This window comes from Saimiri boliviensis, chromosome 10, assembly GCF_048565385.1.
Source record: "Saimiri boliviensis isolate mSaiBol1 chromosome 10, mSaiBol1.pri, whole genome shotgun sequence".
NCBI lineage: Eukaryota > Metazoa > Chordata > Mammalia > Primates > Cebidae > Saimiri > Saimiri boliviensis.
In genome coordinates, this window is record NC_133458.1 from 109,603,482 (window position 1) to 109,626,078 (window position 22,597).

A 22,597-nucleotide genomic window follows, 5' to 3' on the forward strand; every position below is an offset into this window, starting at 1 on the left:
TTTATTTAAAGAACTAGCTTTCAGATTTTGTTTATTCCACATTTTCCCCTAGTTTATTAATTTCCACTTTTTTCTTCTTTTTGCTTTTATAGGTATTCTTTCCTTCTTTTACATTTTCAGTTGTATATTTCCACCTAAAAAGAAGCAGAGGCACAAAATAGAATTTTTAAAAGTTTACTTGTACCAAAATGAAAACAGCTGTCAGGAAAACTCAGACCCCAGTAACCTTGGATAAGAGCTTCTTTATGCCTTTGTCACAAGAATGTTTTTAAAAGCAAAAAGAGGCCACAGGGAGTGGGCTGATATAAAGCTGTTTGTCAGGAATTTTCATTGGTTTACAGAGATGGCATTGATTTGTGATTGGCTATACATTGTATGGGTTACGGTGTCCTGTGTGTGCCATTGTTAGGTTAATTTATAGCCACTCATGGGATAGCTAGCAGTTTCAAGACAGGATTTTTTAGCCCAACAAGGGAAGTAGAATATGACAGCTGTCTCATTCCCACGAGCCTCTGGGGAGTGATCATTTAGAGGAGGTTTGCATTCCTCAGAAAAAAAGCTTATTTTCTTTCCCAGATGCTAAATGAGTTATTATTTACATTTAAAATTTTCACATCATGTGACCTCTTGTGCATTGCTTTCATTATTAATTTCTAGTTTTAATATAGCATGATAATCACATATTTTCTCTGCTGTTTTAACATTTTTTGAGTCTTGATGTTGTCTTTATGGCTTAAAACATGGTCAGTGTTAGGAATAAAAATCCGTGGCTGCTCAGGGGGTTACAGGCAGCTGCAGCCCCGTGTCTCTCCTGTACAGTGAGTGTGGGCTGACTGCAAGTATCTGCCATTTGCTGAGCTCCTTTGCTCACCCTCTTCTGTGGTCCTCATCACCATACCACACCCACCGGTGGGAAAGGCTGATGGGGAAGAGGGGGTGTTGGGGAGGGGGAGAAGAAAAGAGAGAGAAAGAGAGGGAGGAGGGGAAGAGAAAGGAAAACAGATGGAGAGGGAGGAAGAGAGAGGCAAACATTGGGTCAGATGAGGTTGAGGATCAGGATTCTAGGTGATCCTCCTACATGGCTGGCCCTCTGTCCTGAGAAGGAAGGTGTAACCTTTATGTCTCTTTACCCTTTTGACTGCAAATCCCAATTCCTTGAACAACCCAGGTGGCCCAAGCCTCTTGCTTTGTGTCTTCTGCTCTGCCTTGCCGGGGGGCCCCTGCAGCAGGGGCATCACTCCCACATCATCACACAGCCACTTACAATTTTGGGCATTCTTTCTTCTGCCACCTTTTAGAATCACTGTCCTAGATGTTTCTCTACAATAGAGTTGCCTTTGCTGTGTGAATCATTCTGATAATTCTTATTTGAGATATGTGAGTTTAGTGATTTTGTCTTTATTGAAATGACAGATGTTTGTCATATTTTACATTATGGGTTCTGTGTACATTTTTAAATGCATTTCGTTAGAGTCTTTTCTTTCTTTTGTATGTTTATCTGAATTAGCCTTCTAATACTTGAAAGTTTTGTGCCTTGTTTTAGTTGACCCTTTTTATTTATAAAATGTCCTTATCCCTCTGCCCATGAGCAATGATGAAATTAACTTATTCCCCATCTTCCTCTTCCCCCTCTCTTCTTTATCACCAGTTTTAGTCATTTTCTTCCTTACTTATGTATGTCTTCACCTTTCTTAACTGCTTTGTTGAATCTTCATGTCTTTTGATTTCCAGCAGTTGCTTAAGAGGTAATCTGCATTGTCCACAGCTCCCACCTCTTCTTCTCTCCCCCCACCCAAATTTGGTTTATTGTATGATTTCTACATTATCAGAACATGAGATATTTAACTGATTTCCTACCATCTGTGGATTAGTTTGTTTTTGCATTGCTGACATTGGATAATTTATAAAGAAAAGAGGTTTAATTGGCTGACACTTCTGTAGACTCTGCAGGAAGCATTAATGCTGCCATCTTCTCAGCTTCTGGGGAGGCCTCAGGAAACTTACAGTCACGGCAGAAAGCAAACGAGGAGCACACACGTCACACAGCTGGAGTAGGAACAAGAGACAGGGGAGGTTCCACACACTTTTAAACGACCAGATCTCATAAGAACTCACTATCATGAGAACAGTACCAAAGGTTGGGTGGTGGGGAGGTGAGACTAAACCATTCATGACAAATATGCTACTATGATTCAGTCACCTCCCACCTCCTCACCACCAATGTTGAAGACTCAACCTTCAATACTGGTGACTACAATTCAACATGAGAATTGGTGGAGGCACAGATCCAGACCATATCAACCTACTTCCTCACATTAGTCTTAGTTCTGGCTCTTGGCTTTTTTCTTTTTGTCATTGTGTTCCTATTTAGTTGTCTGAAGTGTGTCCTCTAATACATTTGTTAGGAAGATTCATGGAATAAGCTTCCTCTAAGTTCCCACATATTCAAAACTGTTGCTGCCATTATATTGGAATGACAGTGTGCTGGCTCTGCACTCCTTGGAGACATGTTTTGTTTTTTTGGGGAATCTGGTTGTCTTTCTGCTCTGTTCTCTCCTGTAACCATGGTTCCCCAAGTGTGACCCAGCAGCATCATGACCATCTGAGAATAGCTTAAAACACAGACTCTCAGGCCCACTGCAGACCTACTGAATCAGAAGTTCAGCTGGTGGCCCTGGCACTCTGTCTGAAGAAGCCTCCCTGAAATTCTCCATTCTGTCTTTCTTATCCTATGGCGATTCCAAGGCCAGCCTTCTTTTTTTCCCTCATTGATTATTTTTTGTGTGATTGTCAAGAGAATTTTTACTATTATTATTATTGTTTTTGAGATACAGTCTCACTCTGTTGCCCAGGCTGGAGTATAGTGGCACACTGTCAGCTCACTGCAACCTCCACTGTCAAGTGATTCTTGTGTCTCAGCCTCCCAAGTAGCTGGGATTACAGACATGCACCACCACACCTGGCTAATTTTTGTATTTTTAGTAGAGACAGGGTTTCACCATGTTGGCCAGGATGGTCTCAAACTCCTGATCTCAAGCGATCCCCCCTCCTCAGCCTCCCAAAGTAATGGGATCACAGGGGTGAGCCACCGTGCCCAGCCGAGAATTATTTCTTTATTTGCAAGTCTGGGAGCTTTGCCAGAACATGTCTAAGTACTGGCCACTCTGGGTCACCTTTCTCCAGCTGTACCTGCTCAATGTATCCTTTGTTTCAGGAAAGATTTCTTGAATTAGATCATTAAATTGTTTCTGTTCCAATATGTCAGCTTTCTTTTTGGGAGACCGGTCATACATCTATTAGTTCTCTTTTGTCTTTTCAAATGCTTTTTGTTTTTCCTTTAATTTTTTCCCCCTGTTCTGCTCTCATATTTTCCTCTGCATGCTTTCTTTAGTGTTCTGCACTTTCTGTTCTCCGTTATACTCTGACTTAGTTTCCTTCATTTCTGCTCCCTGGTCTTGCATCTCAAAACATAACGAGTCCTCAAGTTGCTCAATCCTGTTCTTGTGGATGGTGTTTTCTGATAAATTATCTTCCTCTATTATGAGCGTTTCCTGAATTTCACCTCTTGACTCTTGTAGTATCTTGTATGTCCTGAATGGTCTTCTCTCCTTCTCTTTCTCCCTTTATCCTTTCCTCCTTTCTTTTCTGCCTTCCTTCCTTCCTTCCTTTTTTTCCTTCACAGCATTAATTGTAATTGAAGGAGTTGCGTTTTTTTCTTTAACTGCAGATGGAGTGTGTGTGCGTGTGTGTGTGTGTGTGTGTGTGTATGTGTGTGTGTGTTACCTACACACATGTATGTGCATTGATGGTATTCACAGCCACTGAGCCCTTTGGCAACTGAGTTCTCGCTTTAGGACATTTTCTATTTTCTTCCTTCAGTACAGTTCCTGCTCATGCATGCTTGATATTTGGCACTTTTAGCAGCTCTTGCATCTGTTTTGTATTGTGAACATGCTAGCTACCTCCTACTTTCACCAAACAGAAAAGAGATAGAGTGTTCATTTTTATTCACTGTTTTCCTTTTTGCTTTCAGATTAACTCCAAGAAGATTAAGTAGAAGACTGATTATATCTCTATTTCACATCAGGACTTTCTCTATTATAATAATTTTAAGCATCTGCAACTCTGATATATATTCATTGGTTTCTTTTGTTGCTTTATGAATAAAGTAAGGACTTTGTATTTGTATCAGGTCATTCTCAAATTGCTATAAAGAAATACTTCAGGCTGAGTAATTTATAAAGAAAAGAAGCTGAATTGGCTCACAGTTTTGCAGGCTTTACAGGAAGCATGGTGCTGACATTTGCTTACCTTCTGGGAGGCTTCAGGAAGTTTACAGTCCTGGTAGAAGGCTACGGGGCAGCAGGCACATCACACAGTAAAGGCCAGAGCAAGAGAGGGAGAGTGAGATGCCACACACTTTTAAACAGCCAGATCTCAAGATAAGTCACTCACTATTGCAAGGACAGCACCAAGGGATAGTACTAAACCATGAGAAATCCACTCCCATGATCCAGTCACCTCCCACCAGGCTCCACTTCCAACTTTGGATATTACAATTTGACATGAGATTAGGGAGAGGAAAATGTCCATATTATATCAGGGATTTACAACTCCTATCAGGGGTTAAGTCTAAAGTCAACTTGAGGCTAGGTGCGGTGGTTCATGCCTATAATCCCAGCACTTTGGGAGGCTGAGGTAGGTGGATCGCCTGAGGTCAGGAGTTCGAGGCCAGCTTGGCCAACATGGTGAAATCCTGTCTTTACTAAAAATATAAAAACTTACCTGGGTGTGGTGGCGGACACCTGTAATCCCAGCTACTTGGGAGGCTGAGGCAGGAGAATCACTTGAACCTGGGAGGCGGAGGTTGCGGTGAGCCAAGATCGTGCCACTGCACTCTAGCCTGGGTGATTCCATTTAAAAGAAAAAAAAAAAAAAGGCAACTTTAAAGTAAGATATGCCTAAGATTTGGTCACAAAGATTTCCAGTGCCAAATTCCTCTGAGTCCATAGATTGTATTCTTAACTATTATATAAACTACCTTTTCTAACCTGTGCTGGGAGTTCTTCAGGTCTGAACTGGTCTTAGAGGGGCTCACTCACAAATCTGCAACCAGTTGCCAATCAGGCAGGTGACTTTTCCCGGAGGTGACTGACCCTCGGCTGGGGCCATAGAGGGACTCAGTCATGTGTCTCTCATCCTTCAGCAGACTAGGCTGGGCTATTTCACATGGTAGCAATGGCAAGGGGTCCCAAGACAAGAAAGAGAGGGCACACCCTGTTGTGCAAACACTTTGTAAATCCATTGGCCACAAGATTTGCACTGATTTGAGGGGTGAAGCAATAGACTTCACCACTTAATGAGAGGAGTCACAGAGTCATATTACAGCTATATTGTAAGTGTGTGGGAAAAAAAAAAAGGGAAGGGTTCGGGGCCATTTTTGTCATCCACCATCATAGTTATTTGATACTTTCCCATTTGGCTGTTTAAGTATTACTTGTCTAGCTGTGGGGTAACCAATATCTATTTTCATCCTTATGAATATTTCCTGCTGCACAGGATTGGCAACATAATTCTCAAGGTCCAGTGGAAAATGAAAATGCAGGACCCCTTGCTAAAAACAATTATGAAGAATTTCAAGATAGCTGAGCATTAAATCACTCACATAGCTCTGTTGCCTGTGGGACTCTGTGCACCTGTATGGGTCACATGTCTGAAATGGCCCTGCTGCTACAAGAGATAAGAAAGATCACCTTTCCTGTATCGGTTCCCATATTAATCACCCATTAGGACCATTCTACAAATGTTAACTGTCATGCCTGCTATTAAAAATTCATCAAATGTCCATTCTTTCTTATTTTTCCAGAAGGGGTCTATATGCTCAAGACTGTTATTTATAATGAGTTTCATGGAAACGAAGTGGAGCTTGGGCCTTATTATGTGGAGATCAGCCATGAGGCCATGTCTGTGTTCTTGAACTCCAGCAGTGTCCATGAGGATGAAGTGCTTGTCTTTGCTGACTCTCAAGTGAATCAGAAAAGTAAGACCTATGTCTAGAGTCTGAGCAAGCACACCTCAGCTATAAATGAAGCAGGCATCTCTGCTTTAATTATACTGTTCAGGTTATAGCAGTTCTAAATTCGATACAACGTTCTTCATTCATTCTTCCCTAATTCAGAAAATATGTTTTGCAGAATACTGTGTGCTAGGGGAACGTGAAGATAAAGTCATACAAAATCTTCATCTCAGGAATCTATTATCTAGTGAAAGCATTAAGATATGCACAGGAGCAAGATGAGACAGGACATTAAAAATGCTTAGGAAGGACATGGCTAAGGGGCTGGGAGATTTTAGGAGATAGGAACTTTAACTGTGGGCACAGGGCATATCTGAGGTGGGAACTAGCATACATGATGAGCCTTGCAGCACGGGCTGGCCCTGTAGGAGAGACATGTTGCTCAGACAGCCTGGCCTTGAGCCAAACACATAGCTAAGAAAGCATCCAGTGCTTGCTGAGTGTGCCAGGTGCATACAGATGCATTGATGAAGGACAAAATATCCATTCCACTTTATCCACTGCTAATGCCTCATGCGTGTCACCTCATTTTATCCACACAGCTACCTGTAAGGGAGGTATTCCCTTTATGTAAATTTTGTAGGGGGAGGAACCGGAAGCTCAGAGGCCAGTGGGGATGGGAATGGGGAACTCCAGCCACTTACTGGAGAGAAAAGAATCCCTACACTTTACAACAGAGCAAATGGGGAGCCAGCCAGAGGCACTCCCAAAGTTCCCAGCCTACGTGGATGGGATGATGGTCTCAGGATTCCCAGAAACAGAGGAAAGGAGGAGCCAATGGAGGGATGAGTCCTGGTGAACTCATCTATGTATGAATTCTTTCCAACTGTTCCACACAGTGGCTGTACATGTTCACAATCAGACTAGTGAGAAACTCTCCATCCAAGAAATTATGAAATATACATGGAAGGATTTTTTTTAACCTATTTGCTTACCCTAACTAGCCAGTCGGCCATTCCTATTGACTTGTCTTATCTAAACCTGAATAAATAAGCAGCACGTCTAGCCAGTGCAAGAGCACAGTTCTTGTACATCTTCAATGGCTCCATGCCAGGATTTAGAATAGGAAGGTCCAGGCTTGAATTTAGCCCCACAGATTGAAAACAGGGTATGCTTGTGCAAATCTGTAAATTGTATCTTTTAAAACACTTTTGATTATCAGATTGTGCTCGGAATTAATTTTCAGACATGGCTAATGAGACCATGTGATATTTATTTATCATATGATATTGATTTTTAGTCATATGATATTCAAAAATTCTGATGCATTGATGAAGGACAGAATATCCATTCCACTTTATCTCTGTTATAAGCGAATATTTTCTCTTTATAAAGAGAAAACTATGAAGAGCAGTAGTAATAATAAATAACCCTCCTTGCTTAATACCCTTTTATGATAAATGAGTTGCTGTAAGTCTTCTTAGACATCACAGTACTCTTTCAGAATCTGATTCAGTGTTTGCTATCCACCTCCATGTATATGTACATAATACATGTGTGGTGTGTATGTAGGAGTACATGTGTGGTATGTGTGTGGTGTGTATGGGTGCCTGCGCTGCGTATGGTGTGTGTATGATGTATATGTGTATATATGCCATATATGTGGTATGTGTATGGTGTGTGTACATGTATATATACGCGTATGCACAATCTTTTTTTTTGAGACGGAGTTTCGCTCTTGTTACCCAGGCTGGAGTGCAATGGCGCAATCTCGGCTCACTGCAATCTCTGCCTCCTGGGTTTAGGCAATTCTCCTGCCTCAGACTCCTGAGTAGCTGGGATTACAGGCACGCGCCACCATGCCCAGCTAATTTTTTGTATTTTTAGTAGAGACGGGGTTTCACCATGTTGACCAGGATGGTCTCGATCTCTTGACCTCGTGATCCACCCGCCTTGGCCTCCCAAAGTGCTGGGATTACAGGCTTAAGCCACCGCACCTGGCCTATGTATGCACAATCTTACATTACATCTTATAGGACTTAAATGCATGAGGCTTATCTTTGGACCCTTATTTAAGAACTACTGTAAAGTGAAGACTACTTAGTGTACACATTAAGAAATACTTTAAAACAAGGCCATCTATCAAAGTTATTGACATATTTCAAAGGAATTAACATATTTAAAAGCATGTAGGGAGTTCTCAGATAAAGAAAACATACAAAGAAAAATTTAATGACAAATTCTATGACTAAGTTTATTTTTCCCAGGTATGTCTAATTTCAGAGCACATGCTTAGAATTTTGAAATTTATTGGGATTCACAGAGGGAAAGTTAAAATTGAAAAATATTGACTGTGTTGTATGAGAAAAGTGAATTAATTTTAAGACTTTTTCTCTTCTTTTTTTCCCTTATTTTAGGCACTGTTGTTATACATCACTTTCCATCTATTCCTTCATATAACGTGTCCTTTATTTCTCCAAGTCAAGTGGGTGACAGCCAGGCTTGGCACAGCATGACTGTCTGGTATAAGATGCAATGTATGTCTTTTTTTTAATTCCAGATTTAACAAAAACCTCCCTCTCGCGGTCAGCTGAGATTAGGAAAGCCATAGGCAGAACTGGGTTTTTGTTATCAGCTCTGCCCAAGAGCCCCATTTGCCTTGAACAGGTTCTTTGTTCACCTGCCATTTGTTCTGGGTCTTTTCCGAAACCACAGGCATTAAGGCTCCCATCTGAAGGAATGGGAAGGTGGGTTATTGGGACAGTCATCTACCAGCTCCACGTGCCAAACCCTTTTTAGCAGAATCCCAAAAGGAGTTGGCCCTGTGGCCTTAGGAGCTCCTCCTATGAGGGCCTTTGATCTGGGGCCAGCACTGCCTACCTCGTCCCCACAGCTACATCCTTGCCCTTAGCCTGCATGCGTGTCAGAGGCTCCTCACCATCACTCAAACCCATGACCAAGTGGGAAAGTAGAGGTACCAGTTTCTCTGGAGAGTCCAGCCTTTCTGTGTTGACATAGCCACACCATCCTTTCTTTTGCCACAGCTGTCTCTGTCTACACAAATGGAACTGTGTTTGCCACAGACACGGACATCACATTTGCAGCTATTACCAAGGAAACAATACCCCTGGAGTTTGAGTGGTATTTTGGAGAGGATCCAACAGTGAGGACGACTTCAAGAAGCATTAAAAAAAGACTCAGCATCCCCCAGTGGTCAGTAAAAGTAGCAGTCCTGCTCTGTAGCTGTTTGTACCTCAGCCTCTACTCACTCTGAAGATCACGAGGCTGCTACTGAAGTCATCGTATGGCTGTTGCATTTGTGTTATAATGGGCCACTAGGTCCTTTGGTGAAGTGAATTCAAACATAAGATTTAAAGGAAGATTTAGTTCATCTCTCTTCAGCTTGATCTAAAGGAAATGGTGTAGGGCTTTCAAGCAGACAATCCTAGGTTTGAATTCTATCTCGGCCATGCATGTGACCGAAGAAATTCCTCATCTAAGGAAGGGCAATGATCCTTACTTGCACTGCTTGAGAAATGAATTAAATAATGAAGAGGAGGTAGTCAAAAATATCAGCTTCCTTCTTAATGAGAGGAAAACCGCTGGATACTTTGGTAGTTCTTACAAATTAAATGATGCCTCCCCTCCCCTGCCTTCCTTCCTTTTGAAGTAAAGCAGACGGTTTCTCTAGCTGTGACCCTGTTCTTGTCTTGCCATCTGCCTTCTCTGCCCGCCTGTTCCCATCCCGCAGGTATCGTGTGATGGTTAAGGCTTCCAACGGGATCAGCAGTGTGGTCTCTGAGCCCCACGTCATCAGGATGCAGAAGAAAATTGTGGCCAATCGGCTTACGTCCCCCTCATCAGCTCTGGTAAACGCCAGTGTGGCCTTTGAGTGCAGGATCAACTTCGGCACAGATGTTGCCTACCTGTGGGACTTTGGAGATGGCACTGTCAGCCTGGGGAGCAGCTCCAGCAGCCATGTCTACAGTAGGTGAGTCAGTGCAAGGCAGGGGAGTGCTCTCTACAGACAGCACCTGGGATCAGAGTCTTAAGGCATCAGCCCTTGGGTTCCCCATAGAGATCTGCCTTTCAGTCAATGTAGGTGACAGGTGATTACACAGAGACAAATAATACCCGGCCATGCCTCTCAAGGAGTTCCTAGTCCAGGGGAAAGAGTTGCTTTCAGTACTGGGACTGTGGCTGCAAAGGAGGCCTGCAGTGTGGTGGGGATGGCTCCTTGAGAGTGAAATCTTGAGTAGGAGCATGCCAAAGGGAAACAGGAGAGAGGATCCCAAACAGACAAACACCTGGGCACAGGCGATAGGTGAGGTGCCAACGGGAGATGTTCAGACTGACTGGCAAGATGTATACAGAAGGGGGAGATGAGTGTAGGTTGGCAGATTGTGAAGGGCCTTGATGCCATAGGGAAGAGCATGAACTCTGTCCTTTAACTGTGTTTACTGAGCATTATGGAGGTATAATGAGGTGCAGACTGGCTGGACCACTCTTTCCCAGCCAAGCCTCCAGGGTGAGTTCTAGGACCCAAGTGGGTAAAATCCTCAGTGGGGAGACACCCATGGCCAAGGCTGAGCCTGCAGCTGGCATCAAAACTTTATGCTGCTATAGGGAAATATCAAAGCATGGAGAAGTATCTAGAAAATGAGGTTCACATAGGCAGTGGCATCAGGGAAAGATTGCAGACTTCCCCACATGCAGGATTTCCACAAGAACCCACACTGCAGCCTCTCTGTGCTTTGATGGGGACGGAATAGCCCCATCACTAACTATGGATCCAGGACTTTTTCATCAGAAATAGATTTTCACATGAGGAATTGAGCAGTAGTGGCTTGTAGACTGCTGCATGCTCAACTGAGCACGTGGTGGCCTAGGTACCTGGTGATGTACTCAGTAGCTCCAGGAGCCCTTTTGTGCCCTGTGGAAGTGACATGGCTTATTCGGTGGCTCCACTGTCATCTCTAGAGTGTCCCCTAGGCTGTCTGACAACCTGAGACGACCATCCAGTCTTTATTCTTATCAGTAGGCCCTACCTTTCTTGCTGGAGCTCCAGGATGGCAAGTGATATTCTGGTCCTTGCAGACTCAAATTTGTGGTCTTCTGATGGGAATATTTTCCTGTTTCAAATTCAGAAGTAATTATCCATGTTGCAACATTTGCAAAATCAGCATGTATTTCCTTATAAAGTACTACCTGCTGCGTCAGGAGCTACCCAGCTCACTCCTCCAACTGTCCTGAATCTCTCCACAGCTGTGACCCGCTCCCCTCCCCTGGAGACAGGCTATGGATCTAGCCTACTCTTCCTCAGTTTTTAGGACCCTGAGAAACTGATCAGGAAAACAGATCCATGGAGCAGGAAATAGAACAGGAAGACCATGCCCAAAGACTCCCCAGTTATGAGTTAGGGTACCCATCACACAGGGAAAATATATAGATTTGCTCTGTTGTCAAGAGGGGGCCAGGCCATGGCTGTGGGGAAGGTTGCCCAAAGAAGGAAGCAACACGTCCCTCACATGGATATATTGTTTGAATATAGCATGTGATGTCAGTCTGGGAGTTTGGTATTTGGCCTGGCACAGGCTAATTGGGGAGCCAGTCTGTTGGTTAAATGATGAAACACCTCTGTGGAAATCAATCTTGTGACCCTTGCCTCTTCTGTTCTTATTCATTGGGATGACTTGCTGTCAAATACTATAATTCTGCAGATGGGGTAGTTATGAAGACTGAATGAAAGCCTGATGTCCAGCAATAGCAATCTGTTCATTTCTGTGCTTTCCACCCTCCCAGGGAAGGAGAATTTACAGTGGAGGTCCTTGCCTTCAATAACGTCAGTGCCTCCATCCTAAGAAAGCAACTTTTCATCGTGTGCAAGCCCTGCCAGCCACCCCTGGTGAAGAACATGGGGCCTGGGAAAATCCAGGTAGGCTCGTAGTCTGGGAAATCCTCGACCAGCCTCTTTTCTTCCTCCCTCTGAGTTGGGACCACTGTTTGGAGGGGCAAGAGTTTGGGGAATGAAGCGAGGCTTTGTCCAGTTTATCCTGCTGCAGTTTACACAAAGGAGTGCCTATAAGGGCCTCAGAGGGGTGGCCTGGGTCCTCGGGGGAGGGAGGGCTACCCCAGCCTGGACTGGAGGAGACAGTCGTTTCTGGGGTCTGGCATGTGAATAAGTTTTTTATTCTCCTGCATTACTCTAGCATTCAGCACAGCTCACTTTAAGGAGCTTTTTCTTTTCTTTTTTTTTTTTTGATTGTGCTAAGGACTTTAGCATTTTCAGGAGAATGAAATATTTGAATGTATGTGGCACCAGAATGAAAGGACATGGTCAGTTATCTATTGAACACCTACTCTGGATTAGAAAAAATAAGATTGCTTTACATTTCTTTCATTCCTTTGAGGCCTGTGATTTACAGCAAATTTTCCTTTTCAGGGCAAAGGTGCTCAAACGACACATGGGAATTAAAATCCGTGACTGAGCTGCATTTGCTAAAATGCCTTCTATGGCATCTGGCCCTGAGAGGTCAGCCCCCAGTGTGTGCTGGTGGAGATTAGTTTGCAGAGGCCAAGTGCCCAAGGCGCTCCAGAGAGGGTCCTGGCCCCCACACAGGAAAGACCCCTGCCCACTTTTAGGCCAGCCAGCACCCACACTGTTAGGCAGGCTGCGTGCTGGGGGAACGTGTTCTCTGGGTGTGAGAGATGGACCCAAACAGCAAAGGGACCAAAGCAAAAGGCACAGCAGGAAAAAGCACACCCCCCAGGCAGGAGGGCTCCGGCTCCGGCTCCGGTTAGGTTGAACCTTGGGACAGAGTGGTTTTCTTGAGTTTTTCATCTGTAAAACATTTTTTTAAATCCATAAAACACAGAAACCAATATTGATAATTTTATTTTTATTATTATTATTGTTATTTTTTTGAGACAGAGTCTTACTCTCTTGCCCAGGCTGGAGTGCAGTGGCACAATCTAGGCTCATTGTAACCTCTGCCTCCCTGCTTCAAGTGATTCTCCTGCCTTAGCCTCCCAGATAGCTGGGATTACGGGCATGCACCACCACACCTAGCTAATTTTTATATTTTTAGTAGAGACAGGGTTTCGCCATGTTGGCCAGACTGGTCTCAAACTCCTGGCCTCAAGTGATCCACCCACCTTGGCCTCCCAAAGTTCTGGGATTACAGACCTGAAGCACCCTGTCTGGTCATTTTTTATTTATTTTATATGTTTTCTAAAAGTATAAAGAAAAAAACGAAATCATCTGAAATAGAAGCAGTAGGCAATAGCCACTTTTGTCAGATATATTTATTTTCAGTATTTTTCTGAGGCTTTTTATATGTGCTATGTGTGTTGGTCACAAACCTGGGTTGCAGTGTGAGCATTCTCTTTGCTTATTAAGCAGCCTTTTGATTACGTTTTTAATGGTGTCCTAATGTTAAATAATGTATACAAATTATGCATCATTTTATAATGTCCTCTGATTGAACAATTGTTGTTTCTAGTTTTCTTTCTTTCTTTTTTTTTTTTGAGGCAGAGTTTCACTCTTGTTGCCCAGGCTGGAGTGTAATGACATGATCTTGGCTCACTGCAACCTCTGCCTCCCGGATTTAAGTCATTCTCCTGCCTCAGCCTGCAGAGTAGCTAGAATTACAAGTGCACACCACCACACCTGGCTAATTTTGTATTTTTAGTAGAGGCAGGGTTTCACCACACTGGTCAGGCTGGTCTCACTGACCTTAGACGATCCACCTGCCTTGACCTTCCAGAGTGCTGGGATTATAGGCATGAGCCACCGTGCCTCGCCAAGTTTCTAGTTTCCTATTGCTGCAAATAAGTTGGCGATTACACTGTTTGCACACTGGTCTGCAAGTGTATGGCCTTTTCGTAGGAATAATGACTGCAAGTTACAGAATGGAAGGGCACAATGCTTTTCCCAGAACCTCAGCAAGCCTAGAGATGTTCTTGTAGCAGCTCACATGCGTCTGCACCGAGGGACCAACTCTCACCCCAACTAGGCATTTAGTATTTTTTAATGTTTATTATCATGAATGAGCTAAAAATCGGCATCCTAGTATTAAAATTTGCTGTAACCCATGTAAATCTGGGCAGTTTTGTGACAAATCTTAGAATTATATCGTATTCAGAATAGAAACAAGAAGTAATTGAAAGGTAATTTAATTATAAAGTCACTTAAAGAATATCAAAAGTAAAAATTCATTTATAATGAGCACCAAGATTTCTGAAAATCTCATTTCTTAGCTGCCTCCAGGTTTTCCCTTTCCAATTTTTATTTTTATGGAAATTTCAGAAAAATAAAAACCTCCGGGGGAGCCCCTGTACCCAGCGTTTGCCCCAGGGTGGAGGCCCCCCGGCCAGGCCTCCTAGCCTCACTTGCTCCTCCATGCTTGAGTTGGAATCTGCCTCCAGCTCAAAGTGAAGGGTGTGGAGGGGCTTCTGAAAGAGCGGCTGGGAAGGACAAGGCATATGGATGGGTAGACACTAATATTTCCCCTTATATCCTGTCCTTATTGGCTTATTAAAGTGAGCAAATACGCTTTTTATATATGTATCAGTTACTATTTACATTGAAAATTCTTCGTTATGAAAATTTTAAAGCATGAATGAAAGTAGAAAGAATAGTGCGACAAATCATCACTCTCAAAGACTAGCAGGGTCATATGAGGACGTCACCAGAGCCAGGCCAAAGAGAATGCCCCAGGCCCCAGACGGACCACTTGGAGCATTGAAAAGATAACATCTATGATTGAATGAATAATGCTAATATTTTAAAAATAATTATGCTGAAAGAGAAGCTTCTCCTGTACCCACCAAGCAGGCAGACACACAGAACACACTGGTCACCATTGGAAGTAACTAGTGCCCCAACTTCTTTCTCTGAATGTTGGTAATTAAGGAAAAGAATTGAATATTTATCCTTATGTTCCTGAACAAACTGTAGTTTAGAAAACCTCATAGTTCCAGCTGATAAGAAAACTTTTTTCTCCTCTCTCGTTTTTTTTTTTTTTAAACCAAACAAGTTTTGTGCATCTCAAATCAAACAGTTGCACAGAAATATGTTTTGGAAACAATAAGAGAAATTTGATCATAAACTAGGTTTAGATGATATTAAGAAATTATTGTTTATTTTTAAGGTAAGATAGTAGTATTGTGTTTAGTAGGAAAATTCCCTTAGTTATTAGAGATGTATATTTAGTATTTAGGGGTTAAATTTCATGATTTCTGGGAATGACTTCAGAATATTTCAGCAAAGAAAAAAATAGGGAAACCATATATCTGTCATATATATTGCAAATGACTTTCTTATTATATTGATTTTTAAAATTTATATCTATACACACATATATATGTACATGTGTATATATAAATTTATATACATATACACATATGTATATACATATATACATATATATATACACACACACACATAGGTGCCAAAACCCAGGAGCATGACATTTATATTTTTGACATTTGGAAATTTAAATTTTTTATGTAATCAAATAGCAGATATCTTTGCTATTTTTCCATTAATTTTATGCAAAGGAAGATTTTTCTTATTATGAATATATAAGTATTTACTTACTATTTTTATTTTGTTTTGTTTACCTTTTTTGTCCATAAAACAGATGTACTTTTATTCTGGTGTGGTCTAAAGTCCAGCCCTAAGAGTAACATTCTGTGAATATGCAAACAGATAATTGGAGATCTAAAGTTAAGACTGAATCTCTAGTAATTTACCGGTGCATTAGACGTGGTGGACATTTTAACAAGTCATCTTCTCTTCTTGATACTTAGATACGGAGGTCTCAGCCTGTGAGGCTGGGAGTGACATTTGAAGCTGCAGTCTTCTGTGACCTTTCCCAAGGTCTTTCTTACACCTGGAAGTTGATGGACTCTGATGGGCTCCCTGTCTCCCTCCCTGCTGCTGTGGACACTCACAGACGGACCCTCCTCCTCCCGAGCCACACCCTGGAGTATGGGAACTACACTGCCCTTGCTAAGGTCAGCTCGCTGACTTACTGCTCTACCAGCCCAGTGAAACCCATGCTTCCCATCACCCTGGAGCAAGAGCTCAGCATTTGTAATTCAACACCTGTTCTATCCAGGAAAAGGGAAGTTGTTTTTAAAAAAAAATCTGGCTAGGGTTTTAAGAGAAATGATGAATTCCCCCCAAAGAGAGCAAGTTATGCTGGCAAAGCAATTGATGAAAAACACTCCTTCCCATTTGTGAACAAAACCTTCCTGTGTACCTAATTTGAATAAGCCCTGTGCTGGTGCTGGGATGTCGGGAGAATATATGGCCCTGCCATTTAGGGACCAGTCAGTCACCCAGGCAGGAAAGGGGATGACAGTCAGAGGGCAGGGCATGCAAGAGGCATTTACAGTGACTTCTTGGCACTTTGATTCTCAGCATGTGCTTGGTGCATTTTGGCTGGAAAAATGGTGAAAATATGTGGGTTAAAAGAGGGAGAGGTCATTTTTTTAAAGAGTGGGCTTTAAGAAAGAGGGTCCTGAAAAGAGAATCTGTTCATAGACATAGAAAGGGATTGGAAAGGGCAACAGCTTGGCAAAGAATAGAAGAAGACCGGGGATAGTGAGCAGATCCTGGTGGGAGAGTCTAGGATCAAATGGTGTGGTGGGCAGGCCAGGCTGCCGGTACCGGAGCAGGAACCCTCTCGTCAAGGTATCTGCATCGAAGGAGCTTTGTTGTTTTAATCTGTGGGGCACACAGTCCTACTGAGCACAGTTCCAGCTGGTGCCTTATGTGACTTGCCACAGAGCTCCTCAGCACTCAAACTGCCCTGACCTTGCCTGAGGAAGCAAGTCCACTCAATCTGTGCTGGGATGTCACAGCAATGGCAAACGCTGAAGTTCCCAGAAGTTTCCTCTGTGTCTGTAGTTACATCATTGCGTACTAGGCAGGTAACAATGGACCAATGGATAGCAGGCTGCAGACCAGGCCTTGCATAGCACTGTGTCAGATGCAGGTTGCAGGAAAAACCAGAGCTTCCCCAGCAGGCTCTATACTCTTCTTTAGAAATGTTAATTGGGAAGAAGTTGGGAGCAGACTGAAGGATGGGATGTTCTAAGAGTGTTAGTGAAGTTGAGAAGTCTTTAGAGGCTGAAGCAGTTGGCAGCCAGGGAATAGAGAGCAGAGTAGGGTCAGTGTTGGGGGACCTCGGGGTGGTGGGGAGCATCTGACCTGCTGAGTGGCTAATTGTAAGAAGCCAAGGAGAAATGCAAAGGAAAATCTGTACTACTGAAGGAGTGGAGGAGGGTGAGGCTGCTGTTCATTTTCATAATGAAAACAGCACTATTTGTACCTGGCTGTGTCCTGGGGGAGGAATTTGAATGTAGATAAGGTCTTTGCACACTTGCGTGAAGGACCGAGTGGGGGAGATAGATGGAGCCTATAAACTAAAAATAAAATCCTAAGACCCCCATCACTGAACAAACCCCCTCTTGGCCAAGGGGACCCAGAAAAACCTTAAAAAATCAAGTTCCCAGCCATGCCTCATTACCCCCCTCCCTTTTACAGTTTAGACGCAACAACTGATCAACATGAATGTTAAAATAGAGATTATAAGACTGCCAGAACAGAACAGACTCCCTTTTTTCTTTTTTCTTGAGACAGGATCTCACTCTATTGTCCAGGCTGGAGTGCAATGGCTGCAATCTCAGCTCATTGCAACCTCTATCTCCTGGGCTCAGGTGATACTTCCGCCTCAGCCTCCTGAGTAGCTGGGATGACATGCACATACCTCCATGCCTGGTGAATTTTTTGTAGAGATGGGTATCACTCTGTTGCCCAGGCTGCTCTCAAACTCCTGGGCTCAAGCAATCTGCCTGCCTCAGCCTCCGAAAGTGCTGGGATTACAGGCGTGAGCCACCACACCTGGCCAGGACATACTCTATGGTAATAAGTTAACAAGACCTAAGGCGATGCCAGGCAAGGGTGAAGTCACACAGTCCTACAATTAAAAAATAAGCTATGTTCTCATTGCCACAGGATGTTTTTTCCCCTTTTCTCTATCAGCTAAACAAATACTAGCCTTAAAATAAACAGTATTAAAACAATTACAACTCTACAGCCACTAACAACTAACTAAACCGCCTCTCTATCAACTAACTAAACCGCCCTAATCCTCAAGCCATAACTACAACTTTAATTAAACAAAAACCTAATTTCTATAACTTTTTCCTGATAAAAAACCACCAACCATAAACTAATTCTGCCCAGTTTTATAGACTACACAGTTAAGTGCCTTCATGTCCCTATTTCACCTTTTAACATAGACCTAATTATAATACATTCCAATATTGTCTCCACCCAAAAGTAAACATAAAACACATGTATGTGTTTACTTACTATACCAAAAACACAATCCTCTTCCATAAATATCCATAGCTCCTATATACTGTGAATATGGGATAACCCATTCAACTTAAATTCCTGTCTTGCCCTTCCCGCCCTCCTCTAAATACTTACTTTCGATTTTTTAGCCAGACTACACTTCCTGCAGATAATTCATTTCTTAAAAAATAAAACTCTGCTTTCTAATTTATAAATTACGTAATTTTTAAATTAAGCCCAACAAGCCATAGAAGATGTGTCCAGCCTGTGGGACGGGCCAGGTAATAGGAGCTCCGAGAGAGGCTTGACTGTGAGCCGGGAGCCACCTCTGTGATCTTCAGTGTCTTTACAGGGGACCTGTGTCTTTCTCTAGGTCTGAGACCTTCTGACCGGTAAGGTAACTTCTGGTGTCTCTGATTTCAGTCAGAGCCTCAGGTTTCCTTTGCTCCTGACCATCCCTGCATCTTCCCCAAGCAGCTGCCCTCATTGTGCCTCCTTCAGCCTCTGTACATACTTGGAACATTCTCAGTGGCTCCTTGGAGCTGGAGAGGCTGAGCAAGCAGAGGCTGAGGGGGAAATGGGAGTTCCGATCCTGCAGCTGTTCTGTTATCTTATGGTGCCACTCAGGAGACTGACCAGCAGGGAACTGTGTGCATCTGAAGAAAATCTAGAGTGACTGAGGCTGAGACCCAGTGACAGAACAGCAAGTTTTCAACTGTATATTTTCAAATTGCATCAAACTTTTTTTTGACAGGGTCTCACTCTGTTGTCCAGGCTGGAGTGTATGGTATGCTCTCAGCTCACTGTAGCCTCCCACTCCTGGCCTCCTGGGTTCAAGTGATTCTCATGCCTCAGCCTCCCAAGTAGCTCGGATTACAGGCATGCACCACCATGCCAGGCTAATTTTTGTATTTTTAGTAGGAATGAGGTTTTACCGTGTTGCCCAGACTGGTCTCAAACTCCTGAGCTCAAGCAATCCACCTGCCTTGGCCTTCCAAAGTGCTGGGATTACAGGCATGAGCCACCACGCCTGGCCACATGAAATTTTTAAAAGAACAATGTGAATGCCTTATTTATAACATGTTCTGCTATTCCTGCATTTAAAAGTATTTGTCTTAAATTTCATTTGCATTTCCTAAAGTCCATGATATGTTTGGGGGTTAGAAAGAAGCAGTTCTAAGATAGGTGAAGGGGGCTGGACAAAAGCCAGGAGCATGGAACAATTCACTGTGGAAGGAGGAAGTTTGAAAGCCATAAGATGTGCACACATGGAAAGTCTCTGTTGTGTTCACAAGCTGGGAAATGCCCAACTTTGTACGTGAACACAGGCTTGGATAGGATGATGTCCACGCTCTTGTGGACTCTAGCCACAGCTCTCATGGCACACAGTAGAGTGATTATTTTGACTAACATGACTGTTTGACTTATAGCCAGGGATACATTGAAACTCATCAGTTTCCTTTCTAATTTTCAGATGAGTGTGTTTCTTCAGCGAGTTCCTGCCTTGTCCCTGCATGACATCCTCTGTTCTTGGCTCCGCAGGTTCAGATTGAAGGCAGTGTGGTGTACAGCAACTACTGTGTGGGCCTGGAGGTGCAGGCCCAGGCCCCTGTCAGTGTGATCTCCGAGGGCACACACCTGTTCTTCTCCAGGACCGCTTCATCCCCCATTGTCCTCAGAGGGACCCAGTCCTTCGACCCTGACAACCCTGGGGCCAGTCTCAGGTGAGCACCACCCACACACAGCTGTGCAGCTCAGACTGTGCCTTCTGCAAATGCAGGCTCCGGAACATTGGAGGCTATTCGTAGGTTTACATTTTAAGTGCATTTCATAAGTTTAACTGCTTTATTTAGGATCAAAATATAAGGGAATTGAGGAAAAGAGTAGAAAGTAAAATGTAGGTCACTTTTTAAGGTGGTGTTTAAGGAGGGATCTGTTTTGTGGCGTTTGAGTACCACTATTATTAAATTCTTGGTTGGTGAGATGCTGTGGTGTGTGGGAGGCTTGGTTTCCGGGGGTCACTCATCTCCAGGTGGGTAGATCTCCTGTTGCTGGAGGCTGCCCCAGTTCAGGCCTTGGTGCTCTTCTCCACCACACCCCTTCCCGCCTGGGGCCTCAGCCAAGGTCCTGATGTGGATCCATCCATGATCTATGTGCAGTAGCCTCAAACAGGGATTCTCTGTTTAGACCGCTCCCCGGACTCCAGGCTGTGAGTCCTGGCCTCCATCCAGTGCCCCCTCTGGACAGCCTCGATACACCTCAGCCACACATCTGCCTTCTGCACCCACGGAAGGGCCTTTCCAGTCGCTCAGGCCAAAATCTTCTTTCTCTTTTTTTTCAGATAGGGCCTCACCCTGTTGCCTAGGCTGCAGTACCGTGGCTTGATCTCAGCTCACTGCAAACCCCGCCTCCCAGGTTCAAGCCGTTCTCCTGCCTCAGCCTCCCAAGTAGCTGGGACTGCAGGTACATGCCTCCATGCCTGGCTAATTTTCGTTTTTTTCGTAGAGACAGGTTTCACCATGTTGGCCAGGCTGGTTTTAAACTCCTGACCTGAAATGATCTGCCCGCCTTGATCTCCCAAAGTGCTGGGATTACAGGCATGAACCAATGCACCCCAAAATTTTTAGCAGCATCTTTTACTTCTTCTTCTTCTTTTTTTTTTTTTTGGCCCTCCCTTAAACATGAGTTTCGCACCACCTCCCCCACCGCCAGTACATCCTGGTTTGAGCGGCCGGGGGCTTGGGCTCGTCTCCCTAAGATCTCCTGGCCAGCCTGCACGCTGCCATCCTCCCCTGCAGCCCTGTTTCCAAGATGGGTTCTTTTTCTAGTATTACTGGTTTTTATTCTTTTTGATTTAGGGGATGAGTGCAGTTTTGTTACGTGGATATATTGGTGGTGTTAAAGTCTAGACTTTTAATGTAACCATTGCCCGAATTTTTAGTGTTAAAGTCTAGACTTCTAATGCAATCATTGCTGTACATTGTACCCATTAGGTAATTTCTCATTCCTCACCTGCTTCCCACCCTCCTTCCTTCCGGAGACAGATTCTTTTTAAAACAGTCAGAAGACCTTACTTACAGCTCAACTCTCTAGTGCCCCCTTTACACTCAAGAGTAAAAGCCAATGTCCTCACACTGTGGACGAGGCTGATGTAACCTCCCCTGACCCACTGCAGCTTCAGCTGTCCCATCCTGCCTCCACAGCTCACTGCAAACGGGCCTTCTTGCCCCTCCTTGGACTTACCCAGCTTGCATCTCTCTGAGCTTTTTACAGCAAAGGTTCCTTCTGCAGCTCGTCACTCAGTTCACCAAATGTCTGCCATCATCCCCTTCCTTTTACTCATTGCTCAAGTATCACTTTCCCAGTGAGGCCCACCCTGAGACTCCACAATGACAGATCCTGCCCTGATCTGATGGCCTCTTTCTTCACAGTAGTCACCTCTGATGTTGAGTCTTTCCTCACTTACTGTGGTCACTGTTAACTGAGTGATCTAAACTCTGGAGGGCAGGGCTCTTATTTGACATGTCCCCTATGCCAGGCACATGGTAGCTAGTCAGGGAATATTTACTTACAAAGCAATAGATGAATTGCTCTGTTTTCCCAACCTCTGTGATCACGCATATTTGCTGCATTACAAATGTAGGATTTGGTGTTTCTTGAGTTGAGAGGAGGCAAAGGCTGCTTGGACTCACCAATCTGATCCATGCACATGCTCTGGAAAAGTCCTCAGCTGGCTATAGCCTTCCCTGCACCCAACCTAAGGAGACAGAGGCTGTGTCTTTCTAATCTCCACATCCCCATGTTCTAGCACCCAGCACAGTGCCTGAAAACAAGAGCTCTGTATGTGGCTGCTGAAATGAGCTGAATTTCCTCCCTGGGAGTACAGAATATTCCAGCTAAATCCCAGGGGCAGTTGTTCTGCACAGCCAGTGAGCTGGAAGCAGTGCTCCTGCTGAGCAGGGTGGTTCCTGACCCATCACAGAGCCTCTTTATTCAGGTTCTGGAAACAGAGAGGTCTAGAATGAGGTACCTGCACACCAGACAGGGAAATGCCTTTAAGAGTCAATAGCAGTTCAGATTTAGGTAATACCTCTGAAAAGGGCTTATGGCTGCAGGATGGGGCCAGGCCTTCCTAGCCACAAACATTTCCATGGCAGCATTTCCTCCCTACTGGAACTGCATGTTTGAGTGTGTGTCCCTGCTAGAAT

The 22,597-nt window shown here is 43.8% G+C and overlaps 1 protein-coding gene across 1 annotated transcript in view; it reads left to right on the plus strand.

Annotated features, from left to right (window-relative positions):
- Positions 1-22,597, plus strand: part of PKD1L1 (polycystin 1 like 1, transient receptor potential channel interacting) — a 170,092-nt gene that overhangs the window by 35,184 nt on the left and 112,311 nt on the right. The window contains 9 exon segments of the mRNA XM_010341384.3: positions 93-165; positions 167-260; positions 5,867-6,040; positions 8,434-8,553; positions 9,061-9,229; positions 9,768-10,007; positions 11,819-11,951; positions 15,830-16,036; positions 19,932-20,113. Coding sequence (XP_010339686.3) covers positions 93-165; positions 167-260; positions 5,867-6,040; positions 8,434-8,553; positions 9,061-9,229; positions 9,768-10,007; positions 11,819-11,951; positions 15,830-16,036; positions 19,932-20,113 — 1,392 coding nt within the window.